The sequence below is a fragment of the Cannabis sativa genome, chromosome X, assembly GCF_029168945.1.
Source record: "Cannabis sativa cultivar Pink pepper isolate KNU-18-1 chromosome X, ASM2916894v1, whole genome shotgun sequence".
Lineage (NCBI taxonomy): Eukaryota > Viridiplantae > Streptophyta > Magnoliopsida > Rosales > Cannabaceae > Cannabis > Cannabis sativa.
In genome coordinates, this window is record NC_083610.1 from 12,604,703 (window position 1) to 12,625,888 (window position 21,186).

The following is a 21,186-nucleotide window of genomic DNA, read 5'->3' on the forward strand; positions in this document are numbered from 1 at the left end:
TAAAAGTTTAGTTTACGTGGGAAAAAAGTAATGGTAACCTCGAGTAAATATTAATGTATTACCAAGGAATACTTAGTTAAACTAGGAGACTCTCGCAAAGCCACGTCTCACAAGAAGCGACGTTACCCACTAGCTACATCATCTATAAAATGTTTAAATCGAGCAGAGGTTTCTTCTCGGTTAAGTTTCTCATTGAACACCCTAATTTTCTCATCGTTTATTTCTATTATTGTTTTTGGATGTTCCAGTCGCAATTTGAAAAGTAATGCAAGCAGTTTTGGATTTTTCTGTTCTAAAATCTCTAAATTCCAAAGTATTGAATAAGGAATAAACATTCTTTTCACATAAGAAAGTATCCTAGGAATTCAGATTTTTTTTTTAGAAATAATTCAGGGAAGGGGATTACTAAAACAAAAACTACCTTATTTATTCTAGGCAAAAATGATGTAAGAACGTATGAAAAATCAATAAAAAAGAAAATACCAAATAGAAAATTTAGGATAAAGATCAGAGAGACTTACCATGTTCTAGGTTCTTCTAAAAGTGTTGATGGTTTCAGACTGGGAATCTTCAGTACTAAGGGTCTGGAATGTAACAAGAATGAAGCTAGAAAAAATAGTGTTGATCACACGAAGGAAATAAGTCTAAAACAAGTTGGACATGCAAAAGTCTTTTGAAAAAAAATGGGTTTTTTCTCTCTAGTTTTGTATTTAAAATAAGGTATAAAAGAAGGTTGTGAAAAAACCTGTAGGAAATTTAAGATAGAAATTTACTATCTTGACCCTACACCAACAAAACAAACAGATCAGTAATTAAGGTCAATTTCGACCTTTCACTGTTCAAAGACTTTTCAAAGTCTGAACACTCAAAACGGCTTCGTTTTGTGTTTGAACAAAACCAAAGACTCGAGAATCTTCTCAGTCACTTTCTCTCTTTCTCAGTCTTCTCTTCGAAACCCTAGCAGAGAGTTTCTCTCTGAGAAACTCAAAGCCAAACCCTAGAAACCCAGAAATCCCAAACACAAACCCAGCAATAAGATCAGATCTACAATGATCTGATCTTTACACATATACACACACAAAACAGTAAGTCTTTAGAGTTAGAAAACACCAAATTTTTCCCGAAGTTCACCAACGAATTGGCTACGTCTCCGTTTGAGCTGCTCCTCGAATTTGAGAGCTCGATTCCACTATCAAGATGTTTCAATCATACAACAATGAAGATTCCAAGTCACAGGTAACAATTTCAGACTGGTAATCTTATTTTAATACATGTATTTAGTGTTTAATCCCTCTCTCTCTCTAGATCTAACTCTCTGTGTCTTTCTGTGCATGTACGAGCTTGGATTCTTCCTTCTTCAAGTCTTCTTACCCAGGATCTTGAAGAACACACTCAACCACACAGATCTGGTTGTTGCTTGAGGTATATATAGATCTAGGGTTTTTATTTTGCTTCTGAATGTATTAGTTAGTTAGTTACAGAAAGTAGTTAGAGTGGATTTAACCAAATCCACTCTAACTAATTTCTGTTAGGGTTATTAGAGACCGAAGGTCAACTTAGGGATTTTGCATGTATTTCCTTTTCTGTCCTTTGTATCAAGTTGTATTTAGTCTTAATATCAGTGTAAGTGGAGGTTTAATCCAACAATTTCCACCTAAACCTTCACTGAACTGATATAGTAGTGGTCGAGTCAAATCTGAGGGTCATAGCTCTGTGATCCAAAGGATCACACTATCCTTGATCCAACCCTATTAAGTTTAAACAATGTTTAAACTTAGATAGGGTGATCACTTTAGTCCCCATGTCTGCAGGGTTTTCTTTTGTAGGTACTTTGTCAATATTTATGTGTCCCTGTGTCACTTTGTCTCTGATGAAGTGGTACTTTATTTCTATATGCTTGGTTCTGTCATGGAACATAGGGTTTCTGCATAGGTGTACACAACTCTGACTATCAGAGTAAATTACTGGTTTTGAGTCTAGTAATCTTAGCTCTTCTAGGACTCCTTTAACCCATATGCTTTCTTTAATAGCCTCTGTAGTTGCAATGTATTCTGATTCAGTTGTGGATAATGCCACAACAGGTTGTAATTGGACTTTCCAACTTACACAATTCCCCCTAGTAGTAGTATGTAGGCTGATGTAGATTTCCTACTATCCCTGTCTCCAGCATAGTCTGCATCACTGAAGCATTCTATTGCTGTGCTTCCTTGTTGCTTTTTGTACTTGAGTCCTAGTTTAGTTGTCCCAATTAGGTACCTTAATAACCATTTCATAGCAAGCCAGTGTGTCTTACCAGGATTTGTCATAAATCTGCTAAGTACACTAATAGCATAAGCAAGGTCAGGTCTAGTGCTTACCATTAGGTACATAACAGATCCAATAGCATTAGCATATGGAATTTTACTCATTTCCTCCTTCTCAGCTTTGCTCTCAGGGCATTGCTTCTTTGATAGTGTAAACTGTGTAGTTATAGGTTGGCTAGCAATTTTAGATCCCTTCATTGAGAATTTCTCAATTATCTTGTGTATGTAGTCTTCCTGATTTAGGCTAAGTGTCCCTTCTGCTCTGTTTCTCTTAATAGAGATTCCCAAAATCTTAGTAGCTTCCCCTAGGTCTTTCATTTCAAACTCAGTCTTGAGTAGGCCCTTCATTGTGTTTACTCTTGCCCTTTCCTTACTGATTATAAGCATATCATCTACATACAGAAGTAGATATATGACTTTATTAATATCAGTACCTTTGTAGTACAAACAGTGATCATAGTAACTCCTAGAGAACCCTAGTTTTAGCATAAATCCATCAAACCTTTTATTCCATTGCCTAGGAGACTGTTTTAACCCATACAGTGACTTAACTAGCTTGCATACATAGTTTTCCTTTCCTTTTTCAATATATCCTTTAGGTTGCCTCATGTAGATCTCCTCCTCTAGTTCACCATGTAAGAAAGCAGTAGTAACATCCATTTGGTCTATTTCCAGGTTGTATTGAGTTGCTAGACTTAACATTATCCTTATAGTCTTGTATTTTGCAACTGGTGCAAATACTTCATTAAAATCTATACCCTCTTTCTGTGTAAACCCTTTGGCCACTAACCTGGCCTTATATCTTATAGGTTCATTCTTAGTTCTGCCTTCTTTCTCCTTGAATAGCCATTTGCAGTCTACTATGCTTTTATCTTTAAGTTTAGGCACCACAATCCAGGTTCTGTTTTTCTTAAGAGATTCCATCTCTTCATCCATTGCACCTTTCCATTTCCTGGAATTTGGTCCTTTAATGGCCTCTTCATATGATTGAGGTTCATTATTGACCATTTCTAACTCACTCATGAAGGCATATGCTATGTCTTCATCCCATATATTAAAACTATACTTAGGATTAGGTCTTGGCATCCTTCTACCTCTGTCCCTGACCAATTGGTAATCCCCCAAGTCTTCTTGAGTCCCTTCATCAATAAGGCCAGTGTTATCATCATCAGGTTCCACCTGAACCTGGTCCCCAGGTTCCACCTGAACCTGATCTCCCTGGTTCTGTTCAGGTGTGTTCACTGTTTGTTCCACCTGAATAGAACCAGTTCCTTCATTTGCAGTGTTACCTGCATTTTCAGTGTCTTTTGTACCTGCACTAGGGTTAGAAGAAATAGGCAAACATGGAAAAACATCTTCCTTAAATATTACATCCCTGCTATTGATAGTTTTAAATCCTCTTTGTTCCCAAACCCAAAGCCTATATCCCTTAACTCCTTCTGGATATCCCAGAAAAACACATTTCATAGCCCTAGGTTCTAATTTCCCAACACTTTGGTGTGCATATGCTGCACAACCAAATACTCTAAGATTAGAAAGATTAGGGGGTTTACCAGACCATTTTTCTTCTGGAGTTTTGAATCCATTTGCACTGGATGGACTCCTGTTGATTAAGTATACAGCTGTTAAAGCTGCTTCTCCCCAGAAACCTTGTGATAGTCCAGATTGCAACAGTAAGCATCTCACTTTGTTGAGAATGGTTCTGTTCATTCTCTCTGCCACTCCATTCTGTTGGGGTGTAATTCTAACTGTTCTGTGTCTCTGTATGCCATTTTCTTTACAATAATTGTTAAACTCTTCATTACAAAATTCTAATCCATTGTCAGTCCTTAGAGTTTTTAATTTTTCATTTGTTAAATTTTCCACAAGTGTTTTCTACTGTGTAAACTTAGAAAAAGCCTCATTTTTATGTTTAAACAGAAAAATCCAAACTTTCCTAGAAAAATCATCAACAATAGATAGAAAATATACACAGCCACCATGAGTACTTGTTTTCTCTGGTCCCCACAGATCAGAGTGAACATACTCTAGAATTTTCTTAGTGTTGTGTGTGCCAGTGGAAAATTTCAGTCTATGATGTTTCCAAGCACACAACACTCACAGAAATCAAGTTTACATACCTTGTCCTTACCTAGTAGGTTCTGTTCACTCATTAGTTGCAGTCCTTTCTCACTTATGTGTCCTAGCCTCTTGTGCCATAGCATTGCATTTGAGTCATCAATGTTGCTGTGAACAGTATAATTACAAGGTACAACTGGTTGTCCTTTTAAGTAGTATAAGCCTCCTTCTTTGTGTCCTTTCATGATAGTTAAAGCCCCTTTACTTATTTTCATTTGGTCAGATTCAATTTTGCTAACAATGCCTTGGTCATCTAGAACACTTAGTGAAATTAGATTCCTGGCTAGATTAGGAACATATCTAATTTCACTTAGAGTTCTGACCATTCCATCATGCATCTTAAAACTGATAGATCCAGAACCTTGTATATCACAAGTTTGATTGTTTCCAAGTATAACTCTGCCCCCATTTGTTTTCCTGAAATCAAACATGAAAGCTTTATTATTAGTCATGTGGAAAGTGCAACCAGAGTCAAGGATCCATTCATCTTTGATGGATGGTCCAACTTGGTACACTTCACCACTTTCATATCCAGCAGTAACATTAGCATCATGCATATCAGATTTAGGTTTAGAATTTGAGTATTTAGAATCTCCCTGTCCATGTGGTTTTTGTTTGTTTGTTATTTCTTTTCAAGAAATAACAATCTCTTTTAAAGTGCCCAGGTTTACCACAATTCTAACAACCATTAGTTTCATCAGGATTTCTTGTGTTTGAATTTGATCTGCCTCTATGATAGCCTCCTGGTTTACTTGAGTTTCTGCCTTGACTTCTGCCTCTGTTATTCCAAGGTTTTCTTGGACCTGGTTTGCCTCTACTCAGGTTGACTTCACCATTTGAATGTCCACCTTTCTCTGTTCTCATTTCTAAGTCTTTAGATTTGAGTGCAGAGATCACCTCCTCTAGGGTTATAGATGTCCTTCCATACTTAATAGCAGTCTTGACTTCTCTGTAGGATTCAGGTAGTGAATTTAGGATAATGATAGCCTGGTTTTCATCACTTAGTGCCTCATTTTCCCCAGAATTTGCAAGTTCAATATGCATCCTTAAGAATTCATCCAAATTTTGATCAAGAGATTTGGATGAACTCATTTTAAACCCAAAAATCCTTTCCTTCAAGAAAATCTTGTTGGTTAGGGATTTCTGTTGAAACTGTTCTTCCAGTTTCTTCCAAATCTGGGCAGGGGTTTCCTCCTTGTCTATTAATCTGATTATAGCATCTGATAGATTGAATATCATGATTCCAGTGGCAGTTTCCAAGTATTCTTCTTGTTGAATCTTGGTAGTCCCTTCTGGCCATTCTATAGGATCATTAAGCACTCTCAACAGTTTCTGTTGAGCCAAGAGTGACTTAATTTTCCTTCTCCAAATCCTGTAATCACCAGAGCCATCAAACTTGTCAATGTCAACCTTTAAATTGCTCATAGTTAAAGAATCTAGATAATGTAAAATAAAGATAAGTGTTAATAGGCAATTTAATTGTAAAGATAATTATAATGTGTCCCAGAAATCCTTTGTTAAAGATTTAAAGTTGGTCTGGTTGAGTTCTTGAATTTCTTGTTTGAGTTTCTTGATTTCTTGCTTGAGTTTTCCTCCTTCCTGATGAGTTTGATTGTTGATTTTTCCAGCTTTAACCAAGCTCTGATACCATTGTAGGAATTTTAAGATAGAATTTACTATCTTGACCCTACACCAACAAAACAAACAGATCAGTAATTAAGGTCAATTTCGACCTTTCACCGTTCAAAGACTTTTCAAAGTCTGAACACTCAAAACGGCTTCGTTTTGTGTTTGAACAGAACCAAAGACTCGAGAATCTTCTCAGTCACTTTCTCTCTTTCTCAGTCTTCTCTTCGAAACCCTAGCAGAGAGTTTCTCTCTGAGAAACTCAAAGCCAAACCCTAAAAACCCAGAAATCCCAAACACAAACCCAGCAATAAGATCAGATCTACAATGATCTGATCTTTACACATATACACACACAAAACAGTAAAGCTTTAGAGTTAGAAAACACCAAAAATTTTCCCGAAGTTCACCAACGAATTGGCTACGTCTCCGTTTGAGCTGCTCCTCGAATTTGAGAGCTCGATTCCACTATCAAGATGTTTCAATCATACAACAATGAAGATTCCAAGTCACAGGTAACAATTTCAGACTGGTAATCTTATTTTAATACATGTATTTAGTGTTTAATCCCTCTCTCTCTCTAGATCTAACTCTCTGTGTTTTTCTGTGCATGTACGAGCTTGGATTCTTCCTTCTTCAAGTCTTCTTACCCAGGATCTTGAAGAACACTCTCAACCACACAGATCTGGTTGTTGCTTGAGGTATATATAGATCTAGGGTTTTTATTTTGCTTCTGAATATATTAGTTTGTTAGTTACAGAAAGTAGTTAGAGTGGATTTAACCAAATCCACTCTAACTAATTTCTGTTAGGGTTATTAGAGACCGAAGGTCAACTTAGGGATTTTGCATGTATTTCCTTTTCTGTCCTTTGTATCAAGTTGTATTTAGTCTTAATATCAGTGTAAGTGGAGGTTTAATCCAACAAAACCCTTTCTTATATTGAAAGATAATCGTTTATCAAGTTTAAATTAGATCAAATAATTGGAGATATTTCTAGGAAATGCAAAAGGACGGATTAAAATTTCGTCAAATAGAAGGACATTTAATTGATAATTAATTAACCTTTATCGAGGAAAGTAAAACTGTCAAAAGAATATACTCATTACTAGTAGGAGAAATACCAAATTGTCCCAGCTTAGATCGTTTAAAAAACTCTTTCAATTCTAGAAAGAGATTTTTAAGAAAGTCATAAATATAGACATGACACGTGAATAATAATCCTGAACATTAAAAGAGATTATTGGATACAACAAATCTCTAGCATCTGGGTAAGTGGTAATAAATAGATACATGTTTCGCACTATGCCCCAATGACATCGTTGATAAAACACGGTAATGCAGGGTGGCGATATTCTAAGATCATCTCGGGAGCTAACTAGGATGACTCAAAAAAATACAGACTGAAATTTTATCGCTAAAAAGGGTAGATAACGAGGTATTCAAGAGCTTGCAACTCATTGACCCACATACTCGTGAGTATATTGAAAGATTAAAGAATATAAGTTGGGAGCGACCACACTCAAAATTCCTAAAAAACTAATTCAATAATTGTCGTAAAAGGCAATGGTGAGGATAAATATCTTCACCAACGTCTCACGTAACACAACCAGTTATTCATGAATATCGTCAAAAGATGCAAGTTATAGTTTGAATATGTTACCTCGGCAACAACAGACTATTTCTTAATAAGAACAAAGAGCGGTTGTAAACAATTATTTCATTTTATCCACATGTTGTAAATGTAAAATGTAAGGATCGGTTACCTAGATAAGATTGAAAGAGAATAACTTTCCTCCTTAAAAAACCTATAAATAGGGACAGAACTCATGGGGGAAGGGATCGATCATTTAAGGAATGAATGACCATCTGAGATTGAGTGAATATTCAAAAAAATTCTCTTATAATCTAAACATATTGTAAGGAAATAATTAAAGATAATAATGACTCGTGGAGTATGTAAATTTTAATTACACGTAAAAATTCTTAGTATTTCATACATACTTGTTAATTATAAACAGTTAATTTTTAATTACAAAACTTCATTTATTTTTAACAAAAATTTGAGTTAACAATTATAAAATATATATTTATATATTTAATTTGGATTAATTTATTAAGACAATGTAGTTATAACTTAAAGAGTTGTAAATATAATCTCTCATTAAATATTTGTAAAATAAATTACACACACAGATGAACATCTTAATAAAAACGACAGCAACTTTGAGAACATAATACATAAAAACGACAATATTATTTCAATTGTAAATATCCTAAATAAATACCCCTTTTAAGTTTTGAGTTCCATGTTCCAACCATTATTTACCTCAATGAATCCTAACAACTATACCTCGGCAACGCGGTTCCTCGGACAACTTAACAAAGCTAAGGAGGCGAAGGCGACGGAGGCGGCGGCGGCGGCTTTGAGTCGGGCACCACCGCCGGAACAACCTGAGCGTCTCAACCGAAAGCTTTCCGCTTTGGGAGCGACTGGAGGCAGCGTATGGAAGACACTAAACCATTATGTCATGGAGGGAAATATCGTCAAGAAATGCGAGCTTCTGAGCTGCATTAAGGAGCTCCGCAAGTTCAAAAAATATCCTAAAGCTCTCGAGGTCACCCTCATTCCTTTTAATTAATTCAGAACATGAAACCATATTGCATCGAAACTTTTATGTGGGTGTGTGTGTGTGTGCCTGTATTTTTCGAAGTAATGATCCTTACATGTTTGTAGTAATGCCAATGCCTTGTTTTTACATGGAAGCTTTATGTGGGTGTGCAATTATCTCAAAGCAATGCTCTTTAGGTGTTTTTAGCTCTGTAAATGCCTTGTTTGACAAGGAAACTTTATGTGGCAGTGTGTGTGCTCAAACTTGTTCTTTTATTTCTGTAAATGCCCAAACTTGGACAAATTCGAAACTATTACTCGGAAACTCTATGTGGGTGTGCCCTTGTTCCAAAGTAATGACTTTTAGGTATTTTTAGTTCTGTGAATGGCTGAATGCCTTATTTTCATGGAAAGTCAAATTAATTATCTCTATGTGTTTTTTAGTTCTGAAATTTCCTTGTTTTATATAGTGCGTCTTTATCGTCATATTAATGAACTTTATATGTGTTTTTTAAGTTCTTTAAATACCTTGCTTTCCAACAAGTTCATTGACACGCTCTTGTACAAATTCTTAGGAATATATAGTTATATTTTGAAATGTTTGAATACAGATAATGGAATGGATGGAGATGAGGAAGATTGAATACTCTTATACTGATCATGCCTTGCGTCTTGATCTCATATCCAAAACCAAAGGGATAGTTGCTGCTGAGAATTACTTTAACAACATTTCACCATTAGCTGAGAACAAAATAACTTACGGGGCTCTTCTGAATTGCTATTGTACTGCAGCTATGGAGGACAAAGCTTTGGAACTCTTTGAGAAGATAAATCAATTGGGGTTTCTTTCAAATTCTTTACCTTTTACCAATCTCATGACTATGTACTTGAAACTGGACAAACCTGAAAGAGTTCTTTACTTTGCACAAGATATGAAGCAGAAGAACATCTCTCCTAGCACCTTTACTTACAATATTTTGATGCAAAGTTATGCTTCTTTAAATGATATTTCAGGAGTAGAAAGCGTGCTAGAGGAGATTGTGAATGCAGGTGAAAACAAGTGTGATTGGACAACGTATAGTAACATGGTTTCAATCTATGTCAAGGCTGGTCTTTTCGAGAAAGCTAAGCTTGCTCTGGCGAAGCTAGAGGAGAAGATGAAACCTGGGGCACCACGTCAGGCATATCATTTCATAATCAGTTTCTATGCTGCAATTGATCAACCCAGTGAAGTTGATAGGATGTGGAAAACCTTGAGTTCTGTGTACCCAACATTCAACAACTTGAGCTATCTTACTATGCTTCAGGCTCTTGCTAAACTAAATAATATTGTGGGATTAAAGAAATTATTCAAGGAGTGGGAGTGTAGCTGCTCTTATTATGATATGAGATTACCAGAGGCTGCCATAGGTGCTTACCTCCATCATGGCATGTTTGAAGAAGCAAAGTTGGTCTTTGAGGACGCCATGAAGAAAAGTAAAGGGCCATTCTTTAGGGCTCGGGAAAAGTTCATGTTTTTCCTTTTAAGAAATCGTCAGCTAGATTTGGCCCTTGGTTATTTGGATGCTGCTGTTTCTGAAGCTAAAGATGACAAAGAATGGACTCCGTCCTGGGGATTAACAAGTACATTCCTAAACTGTTTTGAGGAAAATAAAGATGTTCACACTGCTGAAAATGTTCTCAAAACTCTAAACCCTTATCACCGTCTCAATTCCAATGATTACCGATCGTTGCTAAAGATTTATATAGCCGCTGGCAAGTTGGATCCAAAGATGCGTAAAAGGTTGGAGGAGGATGGTGTTGAAATAAGCTGCGAGATTGAGGAGTTGCTTCAAGTAGTTTGCCCCCAACTGGATTAGATGGTTCAGCCCTCTAATCTCAAAATACAAAGAAGCATTACCAGTGGGAATTTGAGGTGACTTGTACAGTTAAGTAGGGGATCAGGATTGGAGGCCTAACAGTAAACTTTGAGAACACTGAACTCTATTCAACAGTTTACTTTCATGGAGTCGTATTTTTCAGCAATTTGGATAACATAACATATTTCTTTAGATATATGTTTGCCAAGCTTTCAGCTATTGACTGATCTTTGTCGTCCTTGGAAATTAAGTAAAGAAGATTTGAGTACCAAATGTCCCCATCCGTATGCATTTCTTGAGATTGACATCAATGGATATGGAGGGGAAAGTTCGAACTGTGTTGTGAAAATGTACGTAATTTGATTTCAATTGTCACTCAACTTAATTGACAAGCTTGTCCTTTTGAAAGAATTAGCAATTGCTTTGGTAGCTGGCGCTGGTAATTTGACTAGTCCTTTTTACTACAATGGAAAATCTTTAGGACATGACTAAATGAGGTGGTAGCACTTTGGATGCTTCTAATTTGTTCATACATAAAATACCATACAACAAAATCTCATACAAAGTTTGAAACCTTAGTCTTGTATTAATGACTCTAACACGATCCTTATCTTCTTGGTATTCATTCGAAATCCTAAACCTAACCAATCTAACTTGCATAGCCAATAAAACTCCTAAGCTTAGGAGATTATTTTAGTTGCAAATAATACATGTTGAGAAACTAGACAGTTAAGTCGTCAAGGTACATTATTTTTGAACAATCAATCTTGTTGAATCATAGCTGCCTGTTGCTAAGCCTAGGCAGAATATATTGATATGGACTTCATTGTTTTAATAATGTTTTATATTATTTTTTATGTGCCATGAACTTTTTAAAGTAGGGAAACATTGGAGTTACTTGAAACAATTGAATTGAATTGAAACACTCAATTGAATTGAAAGGATTAAGTCTCTATCATGCTGATTGAAGATGTCTCTGATCAGTTCAACATCCCAAGCTCTTGTCCCCACCTGTAAAAGATTGTCAACGGACCTACCAACAAGAGGGTGATAAGTTGTCACAAACTTATTATCCATTCCAGGAAGCCACGGGTCTTCTAAGATTGAAGTTGATTTACCATCACATATTGATCTCCTAACACCCGCATGAATTAGATTCTTTGCCTCCAAAACACTACGCCAAATGAAACTTGGGTCCAGACCCAACCCAGCTGATAAAAAATTCCCTTTGAGAAAGTATCTAGCCTTACAAACTTTTACAACCAGTAGTCCTTCATTAGTGAGCTAACGCCATCCCTGCTTCTCCAAAAATGCCAAGTTATACTCCCTCAAATTACGAAAACCAAGCCCCCTGCATCTTTATGACGACATAGTTTCCGCCAATTCATCCAGCTTACACCTTTAGTTGATCCCTTAGATTGCGATTTCTACCAGAATTTTTCCATCAACCCCTCTAGGCTAGAACATATTTCTTTAGTAAGGAGAAACACGCTCATCGCATAGCTTGGAAGAGATTGGGCAACAATTTTCAACACCACCTCTTTTCCCGCCTTAGAAAGAAATCTAGCGTCCCAACTTTGAATGCTCTTTATCATTTTATCTTTGAGAAAACCCAATATAGCATTCGTACCCATAGTGCAAGGCAAACCCAAGTAAAAGCTATTTTCAGTAGCTCGTGCCATACTAAGCAGGCCACACAAATGATTCCGAGCATCTTCGTGTACATTATTGCTGAAAAACACAAAGGATTTGGCAAAAATTTACTTTTTGTCCCGAAGCACGCTCATATGCTTCAAGGAGCCGAAGCATATTAGCAACTTCAATCTCATTAGCTTTACAGAAGATGTAACTATCATTAGGAAACAGTATGTGAGAAACAATGGGAGCATTTCTTGCCACTCAACAGCCCGTCAACCAACGATTTTGCACAAACAAACTTACCAACGAAGAGAACCCCTCAACACAAATTAAGAAAAGATAGGGGGATCAATAAGGATCCCCCGACGAATTCCTCTACTTGGGGTAATTGGCCCCAAAACATTGATGAGTAATCTTATACGTGACAGATGAAACAAATTAGATTTAGTTCCAGAAAACTAAAAATCTGAACAAAACTACTCCTACTCACCCGAGTTCATTATTTGACATTCGTCCAAAATAACACGATGGGTAAATAAGTAAAAAACAATGGCAATCTCAGCAATTAACGACCTTTTTGAACGAGTACTCTGTGACCAATTGAGAGTGATGTTAACACATTTAGTTGTCTTTTTTTTTTTCAACTATGTTTGGTGTTTTCCGTACAACACATTTATTAACATTAAAATAAAAAACTTATAACTGTGATAATTAAAATTCCTGTCGAATGTAACACATCTATTCAGCCCCAAAAAAATTAATTGTGCACCACAATACATCTCCTTTTATTAATTAATTATTTGTACCTTCTATGTTATTAAAACCAAGTATTCATACCCTTTAGCCTTACCAACCGTTGTATGAGTATGAACTTGATAAAGCAATAAACCATATGTTCCATAATGAAGCGCTTTCCAATAATTAGAAATTTCAATACTAATGACAAATGAAATCGAAACTTTGTCCTGGTTTAACAAAACATCCAATTCTGAGCAGGACCTAAACTAAAAAAAAAAAGAACAAACATAATATTGTTCCACTGCATTACTTTCCATAATTCTCTTCAAAATTCGAAGCTACAAATAATTTCCTTCAATACTTACCCCACATTTGTAGCTCTCCATTTGGCATTACGTCTACTGATCAGATTAAACCTGAAAAATTTTCGAGGGAAATTTAAGTAACCATGTAAGAGAAAACCATTCCTGACCAAAACCCACCACTACAATCCCTGAACCAAATTCGAACCACCTCTAATTATTTCAAATGACAAGTTAATAAATTTCCCCTAATAATAATAACTTTTGGCATCTCCATTCCCCCACACCATCCTTATAACTACCATGAACTTGATCGAGTAGGATATGCCATTGTATTGGGACAAATTGAGTGATATGTACAGCACCATTTGACTTAATTTTACCTGGAGAGCAAGGCAACTTACCTAAAGTTATTCCACGATACCAAATCAAAATCGAGTGTATGTTTTCTCATAATCTTCTCGTCTCTGGTGTTGGAACTCACCGAAATTTCCATGAGCCCTTGAAGGGTAGTTTTCTGTTTGGTTTGGGTATCTGTTCATTGGCTCCACTGGTACATTGTTCCCAACATAGCGAGAATTTGCATTAGAGCCATCGTAGTTGGAAAATCCCCCCTGCTGTTTGTAACCAGAATAACCTGAAGGAGAGACTTGCTGGCGTGATTGCGGTTGTTGTTGTTGCTGTTGTTGTCGTGATTGTGGGTGTTGTTGTTGTCGTGATTGTGGTGGTTGTTGTTGTTGTTGTTGTCGTGATTGTGGTTGCTGTGGTTGTTGTTGTTGTTGTTGTCCCCGCCTCTGTGCATCAAGTTGAAGAAAATCCTCCCACTGCTTTGCATGAATTCTCCTCAAATTACCCAGCTTCTTCATGTAGTTTTCTCTCATCTCCGTAATAGCCTTATATCATACCAAAGAGCCATAGTCAGATATAATTAATACAGAACACAGAAGGGTGTTTCATATCACATGTTTCCTAAAACTCAAAATAAGCTTAATGATAGACTTGAGTACAATATTAAATACCCTGAATGCTGGTTAAAATCAAATTAATAAACCTTCAAAAACTTCAAGATGTCCAGAAACAAAAGTCTACAATTATTTTGGACATGATCTTTCCCTAAACTAAGAAAGCCACAAGTTCCCACAAGAAATACAGTTTAGTCACAAGACAAGCGGTAATCAGAAAAGATTTCAAAACAATATGTGTGCCACACAAGCACGTGAGAGAGATGAAGGATTTAATGACAAACACTAAGACAATTTAAATTTCACACATTATATATCCAAGGAAGCCTAAAGGACAAGTAAATAATAAGACTGAAGTTCATTCATAATAATGAAAAAGAACTTCAGAAGTTGAATTTTTTTAGTTCATTATGTCTGGCCACACCACAAGTTAGCTCATACCTCGCGATGCTTCTTATTTTCGTCATCTTCTTCCTTGTCTCGAATCTTCACAAGTTCCATTGCCTCCTTTTTAAACTCCATCTCTAACTCCTCTAATGTAGGGAAAGCTGGGTGATCATACTGAGGACCAGATTGCATGTCAGGTCCTTTTCTCTCAGAATGCCATCCATCAGTTCTATAAGCACCCATAGTTTGATTACGGCCATCGTATGAACCATATGTGTTGTTGCTCATGTAAGGGGGTTGTCTAGGAGATTTTGAATGGCTTGAACGGCCCCTAGCTCCATCATTACCATAAGCTTCACGAAATGAAGAGTATGTTTAGCACTTGATTCAAGATGCTAACTCAGTTTGTAGCTTAATTCAACATACTATTTTATTCATAGTGAAACCATCCGATGCAAAAAGTCGAGAAATGCTTTCAGTAATTTTCGGAGACAATCCATTCAATTCAAACCCACTCACGAAAGTTACTTCAGAACTGTACACATAAAGCTTGAACATAAGAACTTACCTCTTGCTGCAAACAAACAATAAGCAAGGGCAGCAACACGTTTATGCACTCAAGAAGGAGAAAAATACACATATGAACACAGAAAAATCTGCAGGAACCTAGTAAGCTATGAGCATGGAATTACCAGCTTTCTATGCACGCCGAAAACATATCCTATCCTGTCCCTACCTTGTGGAGAATTCCTTGGGTACTTCTGCAGATTATCACGTATGTGGTCTTCCAGAAGTTTCTCTTGCCTGTGAAACCTCTGTTGAAACTGAGGCGCACTTCGAGTAACAGAGTGGGATCTTTGAGAGTCAGACCGCTGTAACCGTGACCCCACAGGACTTCGATCAGGTGACCTCGATCTCGAGACCTGAGAACTAGATGAAGCTCTGCGGTCTCCCTCCTCTATCACTTTGCGCACAGCATCCACACCTTTCGCTAAGATTAATCTATCCTTGCCACTAACAATAATAAACTTTTCATCCATCTTAATTTTGCAGCCAATATCCCTTTCTATTTTGTTTATCACCTTCTCACTGAAAAGTGCCTTGACATGTTTTTCTCTTGCAGGTACCCTTTCAAAGAAATCTTGAGACTTCCGATTTGCTCCGAGCGTAGAAGGACACCCCTTTAAATGTATAGCAATAAAACAAAAGCAATATTAATTATCTTTTAATATCAGCATATTATGTTGAGTATGTATGAAAAATATGAGAACAACATTTAATGATGTTATCACTTCCCAATCAAAATATAAAATGCAAGTTCATGTATAATCTTATGAAAAATGCAATTCATACAATTTAAAACTTACTAACAAATCAAACAGATAAGATAACATACAACTACGTGAATAAATTAGCAATTAGTTTTGAGTGAATCCAACATATTGTAATACCAGCCAGGTATGAAATCATTCAGCAGTTACCTGAGTAAAGTGACCAGATTCTCCACAAATTTTACAGATCATTTCTTCTTCCTTCCTTTTCTTCCAATTCCTCTCGGTAGCTTTAGACTTTGCTTCCCAAACCTTAGCTTCTCGGCTAGTAAAATCAGTTGGAACAGCATTGGGGTCACGTGCTTCCTCTTCCTCATCAGAACCTGCATGAGACCTTTTGTTTGTCTTTGCCCTTTCTTGTGAATTGGTGACATTTGATCCTAAAGGTCCCGTGTACTCCTTGTAAATGTCACTAAAATCATCATCAATATCTTGGTCGGATCTTGTTGCCATCTAGCATAAACTCAAATCCTTCACAAACAAATACATACAGGAACTATAAACTGTGCTTACTTGGTCAAAATTTCAAATCTAGATACAATTCTTTTGAACAAAGTTCCAACAAATCATCTTACTGTTTCCATACCCTCCCTTTATACTTTTAAGCTATATGCAAAAAAGTACAACAAAGTTTGCAAGAACAATACTACCAACCAGCTTTTTAGAACCTTCTACAGTTCTACTTACACCCCAATTTTCAACGAGTAAGGTTTACTTTACAAGTTAGATTAACACCTCTGGAGGGACCGACCATTGATCATATTTCTTTGGGTCGGTACAGCTTGGTAGTAATGTAATAGTTTCATTATCAAAAATGAAGAGCATTTCCCACCAAAATATCAATCCATTAGCGCGACTCTAGCTAGAGAGATTGTAAATCCCATGTGAATGTATTACTTTATCATCATCGTAAATTAGTATTTGATTATAAATTCAATGACCAATAGAATTCAACAGACTAAGCAATCAAAACAAAATGAAATTATGGAAGTTAACTAATAGTCTAATACTATGACAAAATGGAATCATTTTAGCGTACGAGTTTGAAAGAAACAGAAGATATTGCAGGTGCACAGCTCTCGCACTAGGAGACTAGCAAAGAACTGGTTACCTTCGTCGGCAATCGCAGCTGGGATGGGCGAACGAACAAGATTTCGCGGAGAGCAGAACTTTGTCGGCAGTCGCGGCTGAGTAGGGCTATGCTGGGCGGACGAGACCTCGCAGATTGCGGAAACTCGTCGGCAAAAGGGAGTGGTTCAGCGGCGGACGGTAGAACTTGGTCGGGCACCCGCTGAGGTTTGTTTGTAAGAGCGAATGGGATTGTTGGTAGCCCTAGCTTTTAATGGATGAACACGCAATGCATGTATAGCCTCTATTATTATTATTATTATTAATGACAAATAATTATATCAAATTTTTTTATCAATTAATATTGAATAATATCCAAATTTTATTTGCAAGTTAACTGCTAATTACTTAATTATTAACCGTATTTTTTAGTATCAAATTTAGTTTTAATAGATCAATAAAGAGTAATTTGCGGCATAAATACTTAAATTTAATTCTCAGTTGTAAATAAATACTTAAATGTAATTTTTGACGCTGGAACTTTTATAGGCAGGGACGGACCCATTAAGATTGATTATAGCCCCACTAACAAAAATATTGAATTTTAAAAAATTAAATGTAAATTTTTTAATTTTATAATTATAGGCCAAAATAGTAGAAAAGCCCTCACAAAATTAGATAAATTTGGTAAGAGTTATTATAATGTAGCTATAAATATTTTTTTATGATAAATAAGCCTCCACAAAGTAAAAATCCTGTGTCCGTCAATGTTTATAGGTATTAACGGTTAAGTATTAAGTAAGTTGTCATGTGGCAATTCTTGATTAGTCCAAGTCATTAAATTTTTTATTTTTTTAAAAAAAAATAATTTAAATATACCAATAAGAAAATGACACGTGGATAATGATTTAATCTTTAATGGTTAGGTATTTACAGAGTTCTAAAAATATAACTTAGGTATTACCGCCAAAAATTAAACTTAAGTATTTATTTGCAACTAGGAGTTAAACTTAGGTATTTATGCCGCAAATTACTCATAAATAAATAATTACACATTCTTTTATGAGGAGTGCTTCCGTCAACTTCCTGTTACAACCTCTTAGTCAACCTCCACGCCCGAAAACACATGTGGTATATTTTTTTTCAATTTTTTTTTCACGGGTGTTTGTTATGCATACAACATCATCCTTGTAAATTTTTGAAAATTTTCGAACACACGTGGTGAATTGAAATATCAAGAATTCTGTTTTCGGTACCGTAAACTATTCAGAATTTTTCAAAAATTTACAGGGATGATACTGTAACTATAACGAATACCGCTATAAAAAAAAATTAAAAAAAAAATATTTCGGCATGTAATTTTGGACGTGAAAGTTGACTAAGAGATTGTAATAGGAGGTTGTAATTAGTATTTCTCTTCTTTTATTTATCCTATCTATATTGTTGATTTTTTTTATTAAAAAAAAAACTTTTAGAGCGTATTTGAAAAGGCACTATGTAATTGGAGTTTAGTGAATTTAGAGTAATTACAAAGTCATTACACAAAATAATTCAATCCAATTATATATATATTTTTTTTTTTTGAATGAAAGAGATGCTTTATTAATGAAGAAAGTCATTCATTACAATTTCCACCAACTCGGATGGTAAATTACTAGCATCAAGAGTGCGATCTGACATGTAATAAGAGCTACGTGCAAGAAAATGCGCGACCTTATTAGCAGAACGCTTAACAAAAGACAAATTAACATAAGATAACTCAGAGAGAAGATGTTGACAGTCTTGGACCAACATCCCGAATGTAGAGGGGAGAAACATGTTATTGTTGATTGCTTGGACTGCCATTAGACAATCTGTTTCAACCTCTACAGAGTTCCAGCTTTTGGTTTTTATCCAACTAAGGGCCTCCTTAATTCCAATTAGCTCAACAATTTCAGGGGCAACACTACCAGATTTGCTTAAAGCAACAGCTCCAAGAACAGCTCCAAATGTGTCACGGGCTAAAAAACCAAAACCAAAAGAGTTGTAAGCTTCAAAGATAGCTCCATCAACATTTACCTTTATCTTGTTTCCAACAGGTTTAGTCCAATGCTCTACCTCTTTACCTATCTCGAAGGAAGATAAAAGAAGATCAAAACGATTTTTTTGAGCACTTTGCCATTGATAAAGATTAGACCTTGCTGACAGAACCACATCCAAAGCAGCAGTACTTTTTTGATTCCAGAGTAACTGATTACGAGCATTCCATATTGCCCAAGTCACCATTAGAGCTTCTTCAATCTGCCCCGTGTTGTTACTGATCATTACTTGCTGAAACCACTCGTGATACACCGTGCTAGCAGCTGAAGAGAAGTTGACAGAGGAACGATGCCAACAGGACCTGGCATAAGAACAATCAACTAATATATGTTGTATGGTTTCATCTGCAACATTGCAGAAAGTGCAGGATTGGGAGATAGGCACATGCTTAGTGTTGAGTTGGACTTTGGTAGCTAAAGTACCAGTGAGAGCTCGCCACCCAAATTGTAAGACCTTCGGCTGCACATTGATTTTCCAGAATGCAGACCAAAACTCAGTAGGCATACCAGAAACAATAGAGTGTTCTTGCATCCCTCTATAGGCACTTTTTACAGAATACACCCCAGTCTTCTCCCTGCTCCAAGTCCAACAATCCTTCTGGACAGTTTGGGGTAAAGGAATGTTTAGAATTAAATCTCTGTCTCTTACATCAAACATGTCTTCTAAAATTTCCTTGTCCCATTGAAGTCGATCCATACACATTAAAGAAGAGACCTTTTTATTCACAAGGCCAGGATTAACAGAACGCACATAAGGATCAGTACCATCTGGGAGCCACGGGTCATCTAATATACTGGTTTCAAAGCCTCTTACAATGCTTTTCCTCACACCAGCAAGAAGGAATTGCTTAGTTTCAAAAATGCTTCTCCACACATAACTGGGGTTATTTCCAAGAGAAGCTGTCAAAACAGAACCAGAAGCAAAGTAACGAGCTTTAAAAACTCTGCTGACCAATGTATTATCAGCAACAAGTAACCTCCAAGCCTGCTTCCCAAGAAGAGCAAGATTGTAATCCCTTAAGTCTTTAAAACCAAGTCCACCATTGCTTTTATGTTTGCACAGCTTTTTCCAACTCATCCAAGAAATACCACGGCTGTTTTTAGATGATTTCCACCAGTAATTACTCATGACACTCTCTAAAGACTTGCAAGTGTTTATAGGCAAAAGAAACACTGACATAGCATGATTAGGGAGGGCTTGAGCCACGGTTTTCAGTAGGAGTTCTTTACCAGCTTTTGACAAAAACTAGCCTTCCCAGCTCTGAATCGCTCACACATTTTGTCTTTGAGAAAGCCAAATACTGCCTTCTTATTCCTACTGATAATGCACGGTAATCCCAAGTAGAGACTAGAATCATCTGCTTCAACAATGCCCGTTCTTTGACATATTTGCATTCGATCAATAGTATGAGTGTTGGCACTAAAGAACACTGAAGATTTTGAGAAATTTACCATCTGTCCATAAGCTCTTTCAAAGTCTTTGAGCAATGTTAGCACCTTGATAGAATCATTCTCATTGGCTCGACAAAAAACATAACTATCGTCCGCAAACAACATATGTGAGATGAAATGAGCACCATTAGCAACTCTAATGCCTTTAATCTGATGTGAAACCTCATAATATTTAATTAGTGATGAAAAAGCTTCAGCACAAATTAAAAACAAGTAAGAGGACAACGGGTCACCTTGTCAAATGCCTCTTGTAGGAATGATTGGTCCAATGTTCCACCCACCATGAATAACCAAGTACTCCACTGAAGTAATACATTGAAGTACCAGAAAAATCCATTTGGGATCGAACCTTATTTTAAGTAAAACCGCTTCAAGAAAAGACCATTCTACTCTGTCGTATGCCTTGCTGAAATCAAGCTTCAAGGCCATGAAGCCTTCTTTACCTCGTCTTTTTCGCTTTAGGTAGTGCATGACTTCATGAGAAATCAAAATGTTGTCTGTCATATACCTTCCTGGAACAAACGCACTCTGAGTGTCTGAAATCAATTGAGGAAGCACCACTTTAAGCCGATTAGACAAGACCTTGGATATAATTTTGTAGAGAACATTGCACAGCGAAATGGGTCTCAAATCCCCCATGTTAATCGGGTTTTTCTTTTTAGGAACAAGTACAATGTGTGTACGATTTAAACCAGTAGGCAATACACCATCAGAA

General features: G+C 36.4%; 2 protein-coding genes across 4 annotated transcripts; one reads left to right on the forward strand and one right to left on the reverse strand.

Moving 5' to 3' along the window:
* Positions 1 to 8,374: 8,374 nt before the first annotated feature.
* LOC133032510 (pentatricopeptide repeat-containing protein At1g02370, mitochondrial-like) lies at positions 8,375 to 11,324 on the forward strand. Its single transcript, XM_061106481.1, has 2 exons — positions 8,375 to 8,663; positions 9,268 to 11,324. Exons 1-2 carry the CDS (start codon positions 8,379 to 8,381, stop codon positions 10,513 to 10,515), a joined length of 1,533 nt encoding a protein of 510 aa, XP_060962464.1. The 5' UTR covers positions 8,375 to 8,378; the 3' UTR covers positions 10,516 to 11,324.
* A 1,722-nt stretch (positions 11,325 to 13,046) lies between these two features.
* Positions 13,047 to 17,231, reverse strand: LOC133031710 (uncharacterized). Of its 3 annotated transcripts, none has more exons than XM_061105272.1 (6): positions 16,985 to 17,231; positions 16,024 to 16,326; positions 15,279 to 15,723; positions 14,597 to 14,895; positions 13,598 to 14,086; positions 13,047 to 13,307 (listed from the first exon to the last, which is right to left on the reverse strand). In XM_061105272.1, the coding sequence occupies exons 2-5, from the start codon at positions 16,324 to 16,326 to the stop codon at positions 13,622 to 13,624; spliced, it is 1,512 nt and encodes a 503-aa protein (XP_060961255.1). In that variant the 5' UTR covers positions 16,985 to 17,231; the 3' UTR covers positions 13,047 to 13,307; positions 13,598 to 13,621. The 3 variants fall into 3 exon arrangements, with proteins under 3 accessions (XP_060961255.1, XP_060961254.1, XP_060961257.1); XM_061105271.1 differs by having other exon boundaries at positions 16,024 to 16,344; XM_061105274.1 differs by having other exon boundaries at positions 16,024 to 16,344; positions 16,913 to 17,231.
* Positions 17,232 to 21,186: the final 3,955 nt, after the last annotated feature.

What these genes read in the sequence shown, in the direction of transcription:
- LOC133032510 (XM_061106481.1), top strand. Translation starts at nt 8,379, where the DNA reads ATGAATCCTAACAACTATACCTCGGCAACGCGGTTCCTCGGACAACTT. An exon ending in AATATCCTAAAGCTCTCGAG is followed by an intron (nt 8,664 to 9,267) that starts GTCACCCTCATT and finishes GTTTGAATACAG; the next exon opens with ATAATGGAATGGATGGAGAT.
- LOC133031710 (XM_061105272.1), bottom strand. Translation starts at nt 16,326, where the DNA reads ATGGCAACAAGATCCGACCAAGATATTGATGATGATTTTAGTGACATT. An exon ending in AATCTGGTCACTTTACTCAG is followed by an intron (nt 15,724 to 16,023) that starts GTAACTGCTGAA and finishes ATACATTTAAAG; the next exon opens with GGGTGTCCTTCTACGCTCGG. An exon ending in AAAATAAGAAGCATCGCGAG is followed by an intron (nt 14,087 to 14,596) that starts GTATGAGCTAAC and finishes GTATGATATAAG; the next exon opens with GCTATTACGGAGATGAGAGA.